Here is a 19181-nt window from a genome sequence, read left to right on the forward strand (position 1 = left end):
AATTAATTTTTTTTAAGGATACATAAAAATGATCAAACGAATGTAATAAGAAATTTTTCTAATAAGAACTCTCTAATCTAAATAAGAATTATTACAGCAATAAATTATATTTTTATACACATTACAATAGAAAACAGTTATTAAAATTGACATAATATTTCACATTATTGCTGTTTTATCAAATAAATGCAGCAATGGAGAGAACGAGAGGCCATATAAAGGCCATCAAGAGTCAGATATTTATATTTCAGAAATCAAACACTTCCCATTGTCTGGCCTGTTAAACAATTCTAGTTATATATGTAGTGTATTGCATTTTAATATTAATAATCATTTTGATTGTTTGTTTGTGTGTGTGTGTGTGTGTGTGTGTGTGTGTGTGTGTGTGTGTGTGTGTGTGTGTGTGTGTGTGTGTGTGTGTGTGTGTGTGTAAATTTATCCCTCATTACATTCCCATTAAATGTGGAATATTATTATATTTTTTATTACAATGACTAACAGTCATCACTCATTCATAAATACAACTAGAAGCCATTTAGATGTTTACATTTTTATTTTTAAATATGGTTGTTCAAAGCAATATTAGACAGATTAGAATTAAACTGCAAAAACACTGCCACCTGGTGTAACGTTGTCATGCAAAGTCAATGAAAAGGTGGACTATTGAAACAATAATAAATAGTCAAGCCTATAAAATAATTATTTAAAATATATATGCATAAAGAGGAAGCAGCAAAGCAACAGCTGATTCACTGACAGGTGTATTTACTAGTAATTGCTACATAATAAAAAGTGAAAACTAATTTCCTACAGTTATTCATATTGTATCTTATGTTCCACAATTTCCACAATTATCCTGGGGAATATGTTTTAAATAAAAGGGCTATGATCATGTATTAAAATTGTACTTGACGATGATTCAGGCGAATCGCTGATTTCTGGCTGCACCACTGGCGTATGATCCAGACACAGATACATACAGATTCTTGTAGGATGACAGGAGGTCACTTATTTTATAACCCTGCAAGAAACAGTCAGAGAGGAGATTATCGTAAGTACGTTTCACACCATAGAAATATTTGTAGGTTTTTTCAACCTCATAATAGCTTAATAGCTTAATAGCTTACAGTTGCAGTTCAAAGACTTGATTTTACTTGAAAAAACACTATAAAAGTTTTAGAAGTTGAAACACAGGTTTGTAGATGTTTTGAATAGTTGCCAGTGTGATTCATGTTAACTTTAAATTGTTTTTGTTGGTTGTCTGTTGGACTCATGTGACTTGTGTACTACCTAATCTTGGCCAGGACGCTATTGTAAAAGAGATTTTTAATCTCAATGTGTCTTTCCTGGTAAAATAAAGGTTATAATAATAATAATAATAAATAAATAAAATGTAAAATGCAGAATGATTTCTGTGAGGGTTATGTTTAGGGATTAAAAATACAGTTTGTACATTATAAAAGTACATAAAATAGTAAGTGTTTTAATCACTTTTTCATTAACGTTGATTCTAGAAATATTTCTTATATCTGTTTTCCTTACAGAGATAAAAAAAAAATCAGTTGTTAAGCATTTATAAGCCATGAACTAAACCAATCAGCCATAAGGAGAATCAGAAATAACAAACTATTTAAATCAAAGTAAAGCAAATGAATGACAAAAGGAATTTGATGGCTTTAGTTAGGGAAAAGTCTATAATCAGGGTTCATACACAATTTAACTGCTAAAATTCCATGACTTTTCCATGATTTTCCCGAGACTTTCAAGTAAATTTTCATGACCTAATGTTTTATGCAATGTCTACATATGTGTGATAAAAGAAAAACAACGCATGTTTCAATGTATTACAGCATATCATAAAACACGCAAAAATCTGTTTTGTTTTTAATTTATATTTATATCCATGTAAAATTGATTTAGATGATGCTTACGCTGCATAAATATTGTAAGTGTATGTGACCGGCCAAGTACAGAAAAGAAGTAAATAACCTATATTATATATCAAGAATACAGATATCTGTTTTCCAAGACTTTTCCAAAACTTTGTTGAAACTAGTTATTTCAAACTAGTTATTTCAAAGGTTTATTGCAGTGTGGGAAAAATAAGTACCCCATATTTATAATGTGATGATTTTTCCAGGTAATTATATTGAGGAGTTGCTGACATGAAATTGTAGCTGATCTGGTGAAAAAATTCAAGTCAACAGCACCTTCAGACACAAAAAAATTCACAATTATTTGAGCCGCTGTTATATTTAGGTCTTTTTTGTTGACATTGTTTACTCTGTGCACTTTGCTCACTGTGACTTTCTGATTGGTGGATTTATCTAAACAGCGTCATGGGTAATTGAGTTTTCATATATGAATACAGATACTGAACATGATTGATTAAAAGAGAAGATGAATGAACTTATTGTTCAACAAAAGCACATACAATTAATGAACCACCTCAGAGCTCACAGCTGCTGTTTAAAAAGTTTATTTTTTATAAAAACATATTTTTTTTCATATGATGAAGGATTTTTTTTGTACTTCTAGAAACCAGCTGTCAGTCTCTGCACTGTAAAAAAGCAATAGCTGTTCTCACTAATAAAATTAAGTGCAGTTAACTTATTAAGAAAAAGTTTGTTTACTTTACAATATTTAAACAAGTAATGCCAACTTTTTAGCACAAGTTGTTAAACTAAATAGATTCAAGTAATCTTGACCTACAATAATATGTATTTACAACTTTTGAGTGATCATGTGTAGGCATGGGCCGGTATAAGATTTTGACAGTGTGATAACCTTGGATAAAAATATCACAGTTTCACAGAATCACAGGATAACGGTGTTGTGATTACTGCTCTAAAATATATTATTTTTCTGGGTAAAATAACTAAAACTTTTTTCCCTTTTGAACACAATATATTTTGTTTTTTTAACGACTTAAAATATTTTGGAGCAGTAAACATGTCAGGCTAAATAACTAAAATGAATCATTGACTTCTGCTGTCTTCATTCATTTCAAAAACTTGAATTTAAAACGGCATCTTTGTTTTTGTTTTTTTCTGCTGGAGATACTGTTGTCCTAAAAAACGGTATTATTGAAAATTTTGGCATTTTAAAACCTTGAATTTTCCAAACCGTGGTATACCTTAAAAAACCGAGGGAATTGAGGAAACAGGTGGCGCAGTGGGTAGTGCTGTCGCCTCACAGCAAGAATGTTGCTAGTTCAAGCCCCAGCTAGGTCAGCTGGCATTTCTGTTGCTTTATATGTGAATTGGGTAAGCTAAACTGTATGTAGTATATGTGTGTGTATGTCCTGGTCCTCCAGGTTGGGGGTTGAGCATTGGGCTATAAATTAGATGTTACGAAACACCAACATGGTATGGCTAAATATCAACTTTTGATAAATAAGACATTTATTTTTGTCCTTACTTAATTGTTTTAGTTCAGCTTACTTGATAATAAATAATAATTGAGTCAACAGTGCTGACGTTTACTTTATTAAGAAATTGTAAATACAAACTGTTTTAAGTTATACTCACTTAAAATGAATACACTATTTAGAAATATGAAGGCAATCAGTTTCCTCAAATTTTCTAAGTAAGGTCAACTTATTACATTTTACAGTGTTTGTTAAGTCCAAAACAAAACGCAAATATGTGTGTATTTTTTATGTGTTTTTGTGTGTGTGTTTTCTTGCATAATGGCATAGATATGACTTGGGTATTATAAAGACAAGGTAGATTATGGAGACATTGTCCTTGTCCCAATTTTTCAAAAGAACATTATCCCATCAAATGTAGAAATAAAAGTCCATTTTGACATTATGGTATCTTTTTTTTTTGGTCCCCCACGATAAAACTAACTCATAAATGGGGATTGTGTTTAGGGGTGGGGGAGAGATTATACAGTTTGTACAATCTTTAAATCATTACGTCTATGGGAAGTCCCCATAAATATATCTGTACAAATGTGTGTGTGGGCTATATTTACTCAAAAAATATTTTTGCTGCTTGTTCAAACTACTTATTTAAAATGATCTGAGTCAACACAACTCTCCAGTTTTTTGGGTGACAACCTAATTGTCTTCTGTTCAATCCATTTAAATTCATGAAAACAATTTAGCCCCATTCACACAGGGCGTCAGCTTCAATGCTTCCCATTTACTTTGAATGAGCGATGTCAGGCGTTGCCGAACTGCATTGTGGATCTGTCGGCGCGGCTTCAGAGGCATTGCTCGCTGCAGAAGTTGGGACTTGCTCAACTTTTCAAGCGCCAGCAGAAACGTCAGCCAATCAGATCGCTGTATCCCGCTCAGACAGTGGCCTATTGTTGACAAATTTTATTGGCTGACGCTGCTATGACGATTGCATCAGCCCTAACTTCAGACACGCCCTCTGTCGAGCAGAGATGTATAAAGTACTAGAGACCCATACTTAAGTAAAAGTACAAGTGCTTTATCAAAAATTGACTTGAGTAGAAGTAGAAGTGCTCTTTAAGCACCATACTTAAGTGGAAGTACAAAAGTATTCAACATTTTTTGTACTTAAGTATTGCAAGTAGTTTATTTCAAAATTTACTACTCAAGTACTGAAAGTAAAAGTACAAGTATTGTGTAATGTAGTTATTAAAGAAAGCAGTCAAAATACACTAACTGTTTTGTTTATTTTAAATATCTTTTTTGGGGTACTTGATTAAGCAGAACGAAAAGAAACATGGCTTATGATACTGTTTTTCTCTGTAAATAGTTTCTATGGTACAAGAACTCACATCGTCAGGCCCTTTTACCAGAAAATGCCTTCACTGATGAGATAATTCAGCATGTTCACTCACATACATTCTCTCTCTCTCTCTCTCTCTCTCTCTCTCTCTCTCTCACACACACACACTGCCCTGCACACACCTAAATGTACACTCTCTCCCACTCTCTCCCCACTCTCACACATTCATACACTCTCACACACACAGTTCTCTCTCTATCTCTCTCTCACACACATTTTTGTGAATTGTGGGGACATTACATAGGTTGCAATTGTTTTTACACTCTCTCTTACACACACACACACACACACACACACACACACACACACACACACACAGACGCACACACAGGTACAATCACACTGTTGTTTTCTCTTACTCACACATTATTCAATCTCACTCACACACACACAAACACACACTCACACTTTGGGAGTTTTGAAGTTTGATTGGTTAAAACCACAATGAACAGGAGTTCTGTCTTCTGAAAGCACTCGTGAAACTAAACTAAACAAGCAAACTAAATCCTGCTTCACAAATTCACTTGATTTTGATTGTATTGTAAAAAAACAGGAAAATGTGTGTATTACTGTGTTAAATGAAAATCTGAAATATTTTATGGCTTATGGCTATGATTTAGTAATAATTGTTATTTATTTTTATCATGTTTTTAATGAAATTGGTCTTACAGTTCATATTTTCTGTAGTATATTTATTAATTCTGGTACTTTTACCATAAACCAACATCTCAACCATTTGGTAAAGGCTGATATTTTAGAAATAATGTGATGTGTTGAATAAAAATGCACTGATTGTGTTAACTAGCGACATTAGGAGTTAAGAAATGCAATCAAAAAAAATTCTATTGCTTTTGTCTTGGTGTGACAGTTAAAGGTTTTTTTGTAATAAAATTTTGTCCTTTAATACAGCAGTCAGATATACGAACTGTGTCCTTAATTTGACCTGCTCAAAGAAAACACTCTTTCTGGATGTATCAAACAAAACTCATGCACAGAAGACAGCACGAGCATTTAAAGCTAATAAACTCATGTCAATATTATCCCGCCTGCTTTTTGAGCGCTGACAGGCGGGTCTTACACGGCTATGACTGGTTATTGTCCTCAACAGAAAGGGCTTTAGAAATATAAGCGCTGTTCACCAAAGGCGGGAAAAATACGCGATTATCACGGGTAATAGACACAGTGGAGAAAACTTAATTGCACATGAGGCACGCTCATGTCTGTATCAACAGCTTTAACAGCTAAGAAGAGAGGAAAAGTTACCTTACAAACTGGCCAGCGGGTCAGATGTCCATAGTGAGAGAGCGAGAGATAGGCAGGGGGTAATAGTAAACTAGCGGCTGGTATGCTGTGCCGCCTTCTCTCGCCCTCGCGCCTCCGTCCTTCGCCATAGTATTGCGACATCGCGCATAGGAGATAAATGACGTCATCACGTAATAACCGGTTATGACCTATTACTGAACTGATTTCAATCATTTTGACACCCCTAGTAACGAGTAACGATGCAGCACACAAAAAATCTATCGGAGTAAAAGTATTAAAATCATGGAAAATATGTACTTAAGTAAAAGTGGAAGTAGGAGAAAAAAATAATACTCCAGTAAAGTACAGATACTGCCTTTTAGTACTTAAGTACAGTAGTGAAGTAGTTCTACTTCGTTACTATACATCTCTGCTGTCGAGCGATGTCGAATTGATGTTGAAGCTCCGTGTGAAGGGGGCGTTAGGTTAACTTGATTAGTTTGTGTTGAGACAACGTAAAGGAATTGTGTTTTTACAATGTTTACCTGTGAGGTCTCACAGAGCAGAGTGTTGCCCTGCACCAGGTTGCCGATGGTCATGTGAAAATAGGTGCTTCCACTGGACCAGGATGTAATCTTACTGAACAGATGCGCCGCGAGCACCTCCTGCAGGCAATCCAACCAAAACAATTGTTAATTTCACAATGCTAAGACATGGCCGGGCTACTTTATTTCTGGATTTGTACCTTTGTCTTTGAGTTGATAAGACTGATTCCTTGTTTGCTGATTGATATCATAATAACACTGGGGTAATTCTTCTCAGAGGTTTGCTGTGAGAAAAAAGAGAGTCATTATTTAGAAAACAGCCTCCTTTATCAGCAGTTAGTTTTATTTTTTAGTGTTTTAGTGTTACTTTACCTTTACTTCGAAGAAAGCACACCCAAAGGTTGGCCATGGTGAGACTGTCTTCAGAAACTGCAGTTTGGCTTCGTCTACACTCATGCCTGCCTGCTTGTTGTATGAATTGATGATGTGCTACAGACCAAAGACACAAACAATTAATCTTAACCAACTTTTAAAAAATCCCTTTATTCATCAGGGGTCACCACAGCGGAATGAACCGCCAACTTATCCAGCATATGTTTTACACAGCTGCAACCCATCACTAGGAAACACCCATACACTCTCACATACACATACATACACTACAGCCAACTTAGTTCATCCAATTCAGCTAAAAACATGTGTTTTAACTAGGAAACCGGAGGACCTGGAGGAAACCCACATGAACAAAAGGAGAACATGCAAAGTTTAGACAGAAATGCCAACTGACCCAGAACAGGCTCAAACCAGCGACCTTCTTGCTGTAAGGCAACATCGCTGCCCAATGCGCCACCCTGTCATCCAAAATGTATTTAATATAAAGAAAATAAATGTGTTTTTTACTTTAGTATATAAGTACAATCTTTTTTTAACCTTAGATCAAAGTATAATCTTGCTTTGGACAAACCTAAACAAATACTGTAATTTGTTACAGCTAAATGTATTAATTACCCTCAGTTTTGACTTGGTTGAAAATGAAAAATGTATTTTAATATCAATAAAAACATTTAATCCGCCCAAGAAAAAAAAACATGGTAAAATATTGTTTTTATAGATGATGAATTAATTGAATTACTTTAAAATGACTTAAAATCAAAGTCCAAGTAAAATTGCACTAAATTAAAATAAACACATATAATGTTAGGCTGTGCTATTGCTGGTTGTTTTATTTTCAATAATAAGGTAAACTCTCTGCTGGTGCTTTTAGAATGGCTCCAAATGTCACTCAAGATGATAATCAAAGTCATTTTAGAATCACATTAAAACTAAAAGAACATAAACAGTACCTTTTTATGTGGTCAGATATCATGAAAAAAAGTCATGTTTTAAGTATGCCTAGGGGGTTCATCTTTTGCTTTAAGAGAAATATTATATTAAAAAAAAGGTTATAATCAGAAACCATAATTTTTCACTTAACCCAAAATAAAAATGCACTTTGAATGAAAGACACAGTAGAGTCACTGTTTTCTTTGTAGGATCCAGTCTTGCCAAAAGTATATATTTGCTAATGCATTTTGAAGCAATATCTCTTCGAGAAATCTCCAGGTTAACAACTGTTAACAATTCAATTCAATTCATTTCCTAATGGATGACACTAAATGCAGGTGTAAACATGGTCTAACAAGTTTTGATCTACTTCCAGAGGTAGATCACACTCTACACCAAGGGTCATCAACCCTGTTCCTGGAGAGCTACCTTCCTGCACATTTCAGTTGCAACCCTGAACAAACACACCTGTTTGTAATTATCAAGTGCTGCTTTAGGTACTATTAATTGGTTCAGGTGTGTTTGATCAGGGTTGGGAATGAATTTTGCAGGAGGGTAGCTCTCCAGGAACAGGGTTAGCCACCCCTGCTCTACACTCTCCTAATGTAAGCCCTGCTTACATCTGGTTCTAGGATGCTTTCTTGTTAATTCAGATTGTGTAAATGTGGTCTGAAATGTTTCGAGCTTCACCATTTTTTTACCATGTCCAGAGGTAGCTGAAAATGCTTTTGACTGTAATTGAACGCATTTGAAAATCCCCCCAAGACCAGTTACTTTTTGCCTACTGGCATTGTTCTTGGATAATACAGTACTAAATGTGTTGTGGAAGTGCAATAGCCAGATGGGGTTTAAACTTTGCTGAAAGTCTGGTTTGAACACACACAAAAAGAAAATAATTCTCATTTTCATAAAAGATCACACTGTTGCTGCCATTTTGCCTGCTAGTTGTGCTACTCATATTTTTAGTAGAAACTGTTTTAATGGTAGTTTATTTTTGTAAGGTAATGCACAGTGCTTAAGAAGGTACTTCGCTTTGGTTTGGTACAAAATGAAGACATACAGAACTATTTATTTGAAATAAATTAGGTAAATGAAGGATTTGAGGATCACCTTTTTCCAGTCCTCAGCAGTCATGATCTTCTGCTGATCAGCTGGCACCAGTTCTTTCAGCATTCTGGGGATCATGACAAACTGAGACTTATCTGCATCAACCCGAGTACGAAACAACAGTCCACCTAGAGCGATCATGTCCTCTTTAGACACACTATGGTACCCCCGCAGATACTTGGGCAATTCCTGGGAAAAAAAAAAAAAGACATTTTGGTCATGAATGACTTTTAACTTATTTTGAAACTCAAGCAAGTTGGACTTGTTTCATTTCGTGGTTTGTAAACTCAAAGGACTTACAATTAAATGTTGAAATAACCATCTTAAAATTTGTTCACATTCTATTCTTAAATGTAAAATATATCAGTTATATACCCAATTGTGACTTTTGGAGCCTTTACATGTCTTAAAAATGGCAGTTATTAACAAGCAGCTAGATGGGAAACCAGACGTTTTCGGCACTTTTTTTATTGTTTGCTTTTAATGTTGATTTTATTATCAATGTTGCTAGAATGGGGTCTATGCAAGACTATAGTAAGTCTAACGTCCAGGTTGGGCAAAAAAAATCTTTATTGCAGCACTTTATTACATTATATAAATAGTTCCTACACAGTATAAGAGGTAAAATTGATGTTAGAAAACTGTTAACAGTGTTTGGTTTAATGTACAGTATGGACTGATCAGATAGACAACATACCTGAGGAAAGTGGAACATTAAGTCAGCAGTTATATCTTTCCCTGGGATCACATTAAACCAGAGCTTCCTCATGAAGAGTACCAGGTACGGGACAATAGTTGGAGTAGCTGTGTTTAGGATGAAGGATGTTAATCATACTGTAGGGACAATCCAACTTAATAAACACGTTTATTACAGTATCTAATAAGCTAAACAGCTCACCTTCCCTAACTTTCTTTCCTTTTTTGGTAACATCTGTGAGTTGCCTGAGGTTGTCAAAAAAGTACTCCTCAGAATTCATACTCTCTACCTGAAAATATCAGATGTGGTAAAGTTTAGCTCTGACTTAACACACCTCCAGCAGGAATGAAGAAGAGAATGGAGAAATCATATCTAAAACCTTTGTGGAGGTTTTCACAAACAGGTTGTATCCCTCTGGTGAGGACAGACGGAGGTCTTTGGCAATGTTGCGACACAAGTCTTTGATCCTTGTGGTGGTGGTCACCTCAAATATCTGAAATTAAAGACAGCTTTTAATTTGAGTGAAGAAAATAATAAGAAACAATGGTTAAGCTGAGCATGTCACTCCTTACTTCAGATGTATCATTGGGGAAATGGACTTTATGGAAGATCTGAGTGCTGTTATTCTGAATGGCATCCACTTCCACCTGGTGAGGAGGCAACTTCCTTCCCTCAATACTGTGCAGGGGCAAAAACATTGCAATAATAGGTCAACTTTCACCTTTATGATCATTCCATGTTGGGGCCTAAAGTTGTGACAAAACAGGCCAAAATTGAGCAATATTTGCTTTATTTTTGCACATCACTGGCTGTGGTCAGATCCAGTTGGCTCTTAGACAGTGAGAGTAATAATGATGAAATATGTTTACTGGCAAAAGTTTTGAATGAAATCAAGGGGGAGTCAATGAACAATGCTCTCCTCCACCTTTAATACTCATGATTGAGGTGCATTTATGCAAATCACCAATACTCTATTTGTTTCCTGGCCACTACAGGTGTGTGCTCACTCCTCAATTACGCATAGCCATCCAGAATGGAAAAATGTAGTTTCACAGATTAGGGAGACCGCTCTACCTACACCCGTCACTAGATGGCCACAGACTCTTCGATTTCTTTGTTGGTTGTCAGTGACTCCTCAAACTTTCCTTCCTTTGTTCTCCTTGCTCATTCCCATATGCAGTATTATTTTCTCTCATGAAAGTTCAAATTCTGAGCATTAATTCATTAATTAATACTATCTAGAGTATAAAGCATGTGCCCCTTTTTTGGGTCAGTGTTGGCTTCTGGAATTTTGGGCTCCTAAAAGTTCCTGCTATCAGTCCTAAAACTTCATAGCAGATGAAAACACAGTTGGATTTCATTGCCAATTGTTCATCGGTGCGTAGGCTCTATATTGGAATTCTTCCTGTTCTGCTTCTGCTTCTTCTTCTTCTACTTCTTCTTCTTCTTTCTCTTCTGAATCGTGATTTTGAGGGTCTAAACATACCCGAAAACTCAGAAGTGGCGCAAATGTATGTTTGTTAAAGGTTTCGGAAGAGGGTGTGGCAAAATGACTTGACAGGGCCACCTATGCACAATTGACGGACTGGCCCCCGTGCTACGCTTTACGCACAAGTACGAAAACTGACACACACATCAAACATGCCAAAACATACAAAAAGGCCTCTTGGAGCGAAATCTCAAACCCAACTGGAAGTCAGATATTTTTAACTTCCTCTGCCAAAAAAGTGCAGTTTTTGCCATTTCCAGGCGTTTTTGATGCTGGCTCGGTTAAGTCTGGGACACACTAAGCTGACAGTCCTCACTGGGCAGCATCGGACCATCAGTGAAAGTCTGTCAGGTTAGTTTGTTTGGTTGGTTTGTTTTCTTTTTTTTTGTAGATTCAGCATGTAGAATCAGTATTTGCTATTGGTGAAAGAAACCTCTCTGAAGTGATGAAACTAAGCTAATTATTCGAATCAAGAGGGAACACAAGTAAGCCAAATGTAATTTTTATCACATTTATTAAACATAAGCAAATTATATGGATTATCAGATGATCAGATATATGGTACTTAAACACTGCTTTGTTTACGGTTTGTTTGTGTACAGAACTAATTCTGGTTTCCTGTAGCAGAATGACAATACAGATACTGCCACCTGCAGGTATGGAAAGATAAATCCTCTCATGCAAGTGCAGAACACACAATCTCATTTAAATCTCTGTTCTTTGTTTGGTTTGTTCACATGCAGTTTTTTGGGCCAGACGGAACCAGACACAGTTGACATGAGGGAACAGCACATTCGTTTTAAAATTGCCGCTAGTTCTTTTTATGGGCTTTAAGGGGTGAACTATTTGACTATATAAAGGTGTACCTGAGCATTGCTTGCATTCTCTGCAGGCAGGCAGAAGCCAGCGGCTCTCTGGGTCTGGACTCCAGAAAACGTTGAGCGTGCCTCAATAACAACTGACTTGGAGGGAAGAGACCACAGCACAGCCACAACAGCTGCCAGCCTCGTTCCATACTCAACCTAACAGACGAACATAAATGCAATTAACAACCATTCACAACAATTTCCCATCTGGATCAAAAATAAGTTATAACTAAGTCAACAAACCCATTTCTGTTGTTAGTCATCTGCTTCATAATTTGACAGTAGATTTCATCTCTAAGTTCTACGTGTGCTGTTGCCGGCCCAAAGATCTGGTTTGTTAGATCTATGGGTGTCCTCACATGCTTGACTGGATAATCTCCCATATATTTAAGGATAGGTGGAGACCATGTTAAAGAAAAATAGTGAGCGTCATGCATTCATTGAGCAGTCTTTAGCATCATGCAGTATTTACAGCTTTATTTAATACAAAACAAATTGAGTTTTCTGTTAATTCAGTAAACAGGTGGAAAGGATATCTGTGAAGGAGTCAGAAGCAAGGTGGCAGAGCTCTGAGTTGCCCTGCAGATTCCTGATCAGTGGCTGTTTGAGAGGCTCTTTACTGTTGGCCCACAGTTTTTCTTTGCCTCCTTTGCCACGACGGCCTTCATTAACTGGATCCCTGTAACGCATCGATGACGTGATCGTAAGTACCTCTGGCTTATTATCATAACAGGGGAACTTCAAGCTGCACATTTTTTTAAGTCGATCCATCCTACATCACTTAAGATGATTGCAAATCAAATGTGTGTTACCTGAAATAATCAAAGGAGAACTCCTTGAGCGTCATGTGGGCCACTCTCTCTGTGCTGAGCTCCTCCTTCTGCGGCAACACCGGCATCACTGACTTCCTCCGTGCTGGGCTCAAATTCAGCAAATTCTAGAGGACAGAATGACTCTTTATAATTCTGATCCTGTACAGTCTGACTTGATTTACAAGACTCAGCATATTTTGTCAGCTTAAGGATAAAACCTTTGAATTTAAAGTTTGAAATAGAAAAAAGTTTAAAATATTTAAAAGTAAATCTTTAATATTTCATTCATTTATCTTCCTTCAGCTTAGTTTCTGTTTCAGAGGTCTCCACAGTGGAATGAACCACCAACTTTTCCAGCATTTGTTTTATGCAATGGATGCCCTTCCAGCCACATACTCAGTAATAGGAAACACCCATACACTCTCATTCACACACACTGATACACAACGGACAATTTAGTTTATTTAATTCACCTATAGTGCATGTCTTTGGACTTGTGGGGGAAACCAGAGCACCCAGAGGACCTAACAATCGTCCTAACTGCCTCCCCCTAGCGGCGCCCCTGGTCGGCACACTAACCACTGGACTATTGCATTGACTATTTGTTTTTTTTTATTTTAGGATTCATTTTTTCCTTTATGGTGATAGGAAAGTACAGCGGTGAAGTTAGAGAGAGGGGTTGATGGGGTAGAAAAACCTCCACAACCTGCTACTCAAAATTGGTACACCCTTAATATAATGGTGCTCTCTACTTAAAGTGAAGGCTGTCAGTGTTGACACATCGGGCCTTATCATACACCAGCGCAATGTGGCGCAAGGCACGGCGCAATACTTGTTTTGTAGTTTCAGCTTGGTGCAAAAGTTGTTTTGTGGCGTTGCGCTACACTGTTTAAATAGCAAATGCATTAGCGCTCATATGTGCGTCCATAGGCGTTCTGGTCTAAAAAGAAAGGCGTTCTGAGGCACACTGCTGGCGCGTCGCTATTTTGAGAAACTAAAATAGATTTTTCATTCCGGCACAGAGTTGTGCCTCGCTTACACACTGCTTAATACGCACAAGAGAGCAAAAGGCAAATATCTTTACATATGAAAAAATGTAAATATTGAGGATATATATATAGGATATAATAAGAATAGATATAAGATATAAATATAAAGGATTAAAATATTACAAAACATATTATTTTCTAGCCTACATAAATATGAAAAATTACTGCTTTTATGCCTTCTTCATCTCGGGAGGCTTTTTCAGTTCATTCATAACAATTTGCTTTTGTCCAATGTTATTATTATTAGCAGTATTATTTATTATATCCATATTTATTTTTGTTTTATTAAAAACAAGCTTAGATTTGACCACCTGTCAGGTTTTAGACCATATGGGGCGCAGCATGTGTTTTAGGATATAACATTTTGTTATTATTGTTCATTTATTCGTTTGCTGGAAATTAGAACTGAATTTAGAAATAGTTTTGAAACGAATATTTGTGCTTAACAAACGCAATTAATTATTTATAGACTAATTGATGTCTGTGCGTAAAGGTTTCCCTATCCAAGAACGAAAGTAAAAGTGATCTTTTATCTCTTTTTCTCACGCAGTAGATGCTCTGTTTAACAGTTTTCTGTTAAAAAAAAAAAACTTTCAACTGTTAACTGTTTGCTAGTGAATTGCTCAGTTTTTCCACTTAGACTTACTTTGAGTCCTGTAAATAGCGAATGCACTTATGGCGCGACGCAGCTGGCTCTTAAAGGGAATGGGAGATGAGACTCTAATTGGTTTATTCTCAAAACACCCCTATAACTCATTAAGAAAATAAACTCAACCCTTTTAGACCATGTGCCATGGCGCAAAGCAGATTTTCCCGTCCTTAAATTAGCAAAAATGCGTTCTGACACTCCCTGAAAGCGTTTGCGCCCTGCGTTTTGCGCTCTGCGCATGGACCGTTAAAATAGAGCCCATCATTTCTAATTTGGTATTTATTTTCAAGACAAACCATCAAAACAACAGTAAAGAGTTTTGTTTCGAAAAATATTTTCCAAAATTCAGTGTGAAACTAAAGAATTGCTGTTTACCAGTGTCTCTTCTGTAGGCCTGGTCAACATGGGCAGAATCTGAATTGCATCTAAGGAAACTGCCCCAGTTTGACTTGTCCTCTCGTTCCTTGCTTTTATCCACCCTTCTTCGAGAGAATATTCTCCATCCTTTATGATATACAGCACATCGCCTCGTCTGTAGCTCAGCAATGTGGGATCCTCTGAACGGAGGGGTGAAGGGGGGTATAAAGGTTATACAGTTCAGTATCCATCCCACATTATTTCGTAACATTCTAAATTGCCAAAATATAATACTGCCAAAATATAGCCAGTGCAGAACAGGCACCTTGTCTGCTGAGGTCTTGAATTGCCACAGCGTACAGGGATCTCTCTTTAAGGCCTGAGATGAACAAGTTGACCAGTTCCACTAATTCTTTTCCTTTCACTATCTTCAGCTCATACATCCCCTTTGGAGTCGTCAAACACACCAACCCACCAGACCTGTCCTCACTGTAGGAGAAACAAGAAAGCACCTTAGCTAGAAGTGATTTGAAGTCACAGCAAAGAAGGGAAATTGCCATAAAAGTGCCTTTATATTATATGATATGATATGATATTACATTACATTACATTACATTACATTACATTATATTACATTACATTATATTACATTACATTACATTACATTACATTACATTACATTACATTATATTATATTATATTATATTATATTATATTATATTATATAAAACTGCAGTTTTCTCAAGAATAAAAAATCTACATGAGCTACAGTAATGCTTCAGTTCAATTATAGAATGGGATTTTCTATTACGCATTATTACTATATTAAAGGCTGAAATGAACAGCAGAGCCCAAAATATTGAATTCAATTGTTTGTTTGTTTTATTATTTGTTTACATTATAATCAACACTTAAATAACTGAAAAAGTATGAATTTAAATTGCATACAATGCAGATTTTATATTACTATCTTAATTTTTTAAAATTAGGTTTCTGCATAGTAACTCGTTTCTTTCTTATAACTTTCAAATTTTATATTACATATTATATTACATTACATAATTAAGACCACTAACAGGTTAAATAAAATAGAATGAATATATGGGCTAATTTATTATCTAGGAAACTAATGATCTGTTGACACTGAATGCCTTGCCTGAGGCAAATGTCCGAGCTGTTTAATTACCATCTAACTTGTACTGAAGCATTGATTGCTTCATGGGATGTGCGATGTTCAATATGTTTAGTTTTTTGTAAGAGATGTGCACATTTACTTGCAACCAACCGCCATTAAAAAGTGAATTTCTTGATAAAATTGAAGTTTATTATGAAAAGTTCCTTTTTAACCTGACTATTTCAATTCTCGACACCTCAGGATACGAGAGCTGCAGGAATTCGCCTTCTGTCTCGTCTTGAAAGAAGACTCCTTTCCAGTTCACCACAACTACAAACTGGTCTTGAGGAACTGAAGGACCTGAACACAAATTAAACAGTTAGTTCACAAATTCAGTGCAAAAAGGGATAGTTCACCCAAACAGACTAATTGTAACTTAATAATGTTTATATTTTAGACTTTTTTTCTGTGGATACAAAAGATGTTTACAACAAAACATACAAGCTGCTATTTTTCGTTCAGTGAAATGATTCTGTATGAGGAGTTTTCAATGTCACTCTGTTCTTCCTAAAAATCAAATGGCTTCAAAAGACAAAGTTCTGTCAATAATTACTCTAATTACCCAAATGTTGTCCATGTCCAAACCCCTGAGAACTTCATTCATTTTAAGAACATAAATGAAGATGTTTTTGATTGAATCCAAGAGCTCCCTTCGCTTATATATAAAGCAACAATCCAGAGATTGGATAAACGAACAAAACATATTGTCAAATTATTGATTTTGGCAAATATGTTTTTAGAGCTTCGAATGATTACAGTTACAGTAACCACTAATGCCATGTGGAACTGTTTGTTTTTGGTTCCTTTTCTGGATTTTGAATGTCTCATGTCTCTGGGGATTGAAATGACATGAGTGTAAGTAAATAAAGATACAACTTTAAATTTAAATCTTTAACTCAATGTTTAACCCATTGTTGGTAATATATTACATGGACCATATCTTTATCAGCTTTGCATGTTTGGGAAATAAATTCCACCAATTTATGCACTGTCTCTGTTTGATGTAACTACAAGATTAAAGAAATAAAGACATGAGCTTTCCTCAAAAGCTCTCCTATTGCGTCTAACAGAAGAGATAAAATTAGCAGGTTTGGAACAACATATTAGTACCATCAACAAAATGTACATTTTGAAATAAAGCATTCTTAAAAAGAGGCAGTGGCGCAGTGGGTAGCACGTTCGCTACACAGCAAGAAGGTCGCTGGGTTGCTAGTTCGAACCTCGGCTCAGTTGGCGTTTCTGTGTGGAGTTTGCATGTTCTCCCTGCCTTCGCGAGGGTTTCCTCCGGGTGCTCCGGTTTCCCCCACAATCCAAAGACATGTGGTACAGGTGAATTGGGCTGGCTAAATTGTCCGTAGTGTGTGAATGTGTGTGTGGATGTTTTCCCAGAGATGGGTTGCGGCTGGAAGGGCATCCGCTGCATAAAAAACTTGCTGGATAAGTTGGCAGTTCATTCCACTGTGGCGACCCCGGATTAATAAAGGGTCTAAGCCGACAAGAAAATGAATGAATGAATGAAGCATTCTTAAAAAACAAAAGGAAAACTTACCTGAAATCACTTGAGCCTCATATAACTTGGAGAAATGGATTGGCCACTTCTGTTGAGCATATTCAACAGTCTCTGATTTCACTTTGTAGACAGGTGTGTTGGTGTTTATGTAGGGACCCTGCCATTACACAAGAGTGCTGCTTGTAATTCTGTGCATGATTATTGTGAACAAGTATATATGTGTGTGTAGCAGCATATGAATATACCTGAGTGTGTGCAGAATTGACCAACTGCACTAGTTTGACCAACGACTTGTTCTCGATTATTGTCATATTCATGCAATCGCGAACAATCTTCTGAGCAATTTCCAAACTGCTTTCAGAGCCATGCTGAACATAGTAATGTTTGGCTGCGAGCTGCACATAATCATCCTCCTAGATGAAGATTAAGGTCAACAACAACATTACAAATCTCCTTCCTATTATAAATACATGCTACACCAACAAAACAAAAGAACAGAACCTAAGCTGACCTTATCAGACAGATATTCTCCATTTTTAAGTCCATGGATGATCTGCCTGTAGATGAGCTCTGTGCTGATTTGGTCAGATGAACAGTCATGCCATGGTGTGAAGATCTCTTTGCGGAAGTAGAGGCGCCAGGGGGCGTGTTGCTCCTCTCGCCCTTGCCTCTTTTCTTCCTGTTCACACATAGACACGGCGTCCAGAATGTGCTGACTGCCACTGCCAAGAGACCACATCTGAAGGAGAGATGCACATGTCAATACTATGGTACTTTTGCTTCTATAAAGGTTCAAGATGGGATTATTCTGCTGCCTTATGTTCCACAAAATTAAATATTGATAAATTATAATAATATATTTATCCATGTAAAGTTTTGACACAGTCTATGCTGTACAAAGCACTATAGAAATAAAGGTGACTTAACTGAAATAATATCTTTGTTGTTATTTTTAATATATTTTAATATTTTAATTAAATAATAAAGAATTTATTAAAAGTAAAATATAAATATTTACAATTATTAAGTTATTTAAAATTTAAATATTTATTAAATATTTTTATAAAGTTTTATAGTTAAATAGTTTTATAAACTATAAAAAAATCATTATAGTTTTTATTATTTTTTAATATATAATTTTATTAATTCTTAAATCATATAAATTCTTATAGATTCTTAAATCATTTAATTAAAAAAAATATTTAATGGACACATTTTTAATTTGTATTAATTTGTAGTCTTTTCAGTGTTTTACCAAAATAAGGAACTTCAACCGAAACATCTATTGTTGTTAAAATCACAATGATCCGAATTAGAGAACAACAATGATTGTAACATGAAGACAGATTACAGCTAAAATGTCTGAAGGTTACAGCAGTCAAAAATAACTAGGAATTGCAAATGCACTATAATTAGGGGCCAAGCATAGCGTAGGCACCTATTGGATCCGTTAGCGTTCCTATTGTTAGGGGCCAAACACCATAGGTGCGTAGGCACCTATTGCTTTCGTTAGTGTTCTTATTAGGAGCCAAGCACCGTAGGTGCATAGGCACCTATTGGATCCGTTAGCGTTCCTATTATTATTATTATTC

At 35.9% G+C, this 19181-nt stretch overlaps 1 protein-coding gene across 1 annotated transcript in view; it reads right to left on the reverse strand.

Moving 5' to 3' along the window:
• Positions 1-534: 534 nt before the first annotated feature.
• The window catches only part of myo7bb (myosin VIIBb), a 46673-nt gene continuing 28026 nt past the window's right edge, over positions 535-19181 (reverse strand). The window contains exons 30-48 of the mRNA XM_087240720.1: positions 18101-18328; positions 17835-18002; positions 17629-17746; positions 16253-16379; positions 15231-15394; positions 14924-15105; positions 12851-12975; positions 12575-12717; positions 12282-12435; positions 12039-12194; positions 10256-10361; positions 10063-10176; positions 9885-9972; positions 9684-9790; positions 8990-9175; positions 6929-7045; positions 6757-6840; positions 6557-6676; positions 535-1021 (exon numbers count right to left, since the gene is read on the reverse strand). Coding sequence (XP_087096846.1) covers positions 920-1021; positions 6557-6676; positions 6757-6840; positions 6929-7045; positions 8990-9175; positions 9684-9790; positions 9885-9972; positions 10063-10176; positions 10256-10361; positions 12039-12194; positions 12282-12435; positions 12575-12717; positions 12851-12975; positions 14924-15105; positions 15231-15394; positions 16253-16379; positions 17629-17746; positions 17835-18002; positions 18101-18328 — 2589 coding nt within the window. The 3' untranslated portion in view covers positions 535-919. The remainder of the gene's footprint in view (positions 1022-6556; positions 6677-6756; positions 6841-6928; positions 7046-8989; positions 9176-9683; positions 9791-9884; positions 9973-10062; positions 10177-10255; positions 10362-12038; positions 12195-12281; positions 12436-12574; positions 12718-12850; positions 12976-14923; positions 15106-15230; positions 15395-16252; positions 16380-17628; positions 17747-17834; positions 18003-18100; positions 18329-19181) is intronic.

This window comes from Danio rerio, chromosome 2 (assembly GCF_052040795.2).
Source record: "Danio rerio strain M-AB ecotype USA chromosome 2, GRCz13ab, whole genome shotgun sequence".
Classification (NCBI taxonomy): domain Eukaryota; kingdom Metazoa; phylum Chordata; class Actinopteri; order Cypriniformes; family Danionidae; genus Danio; species Danio rerio.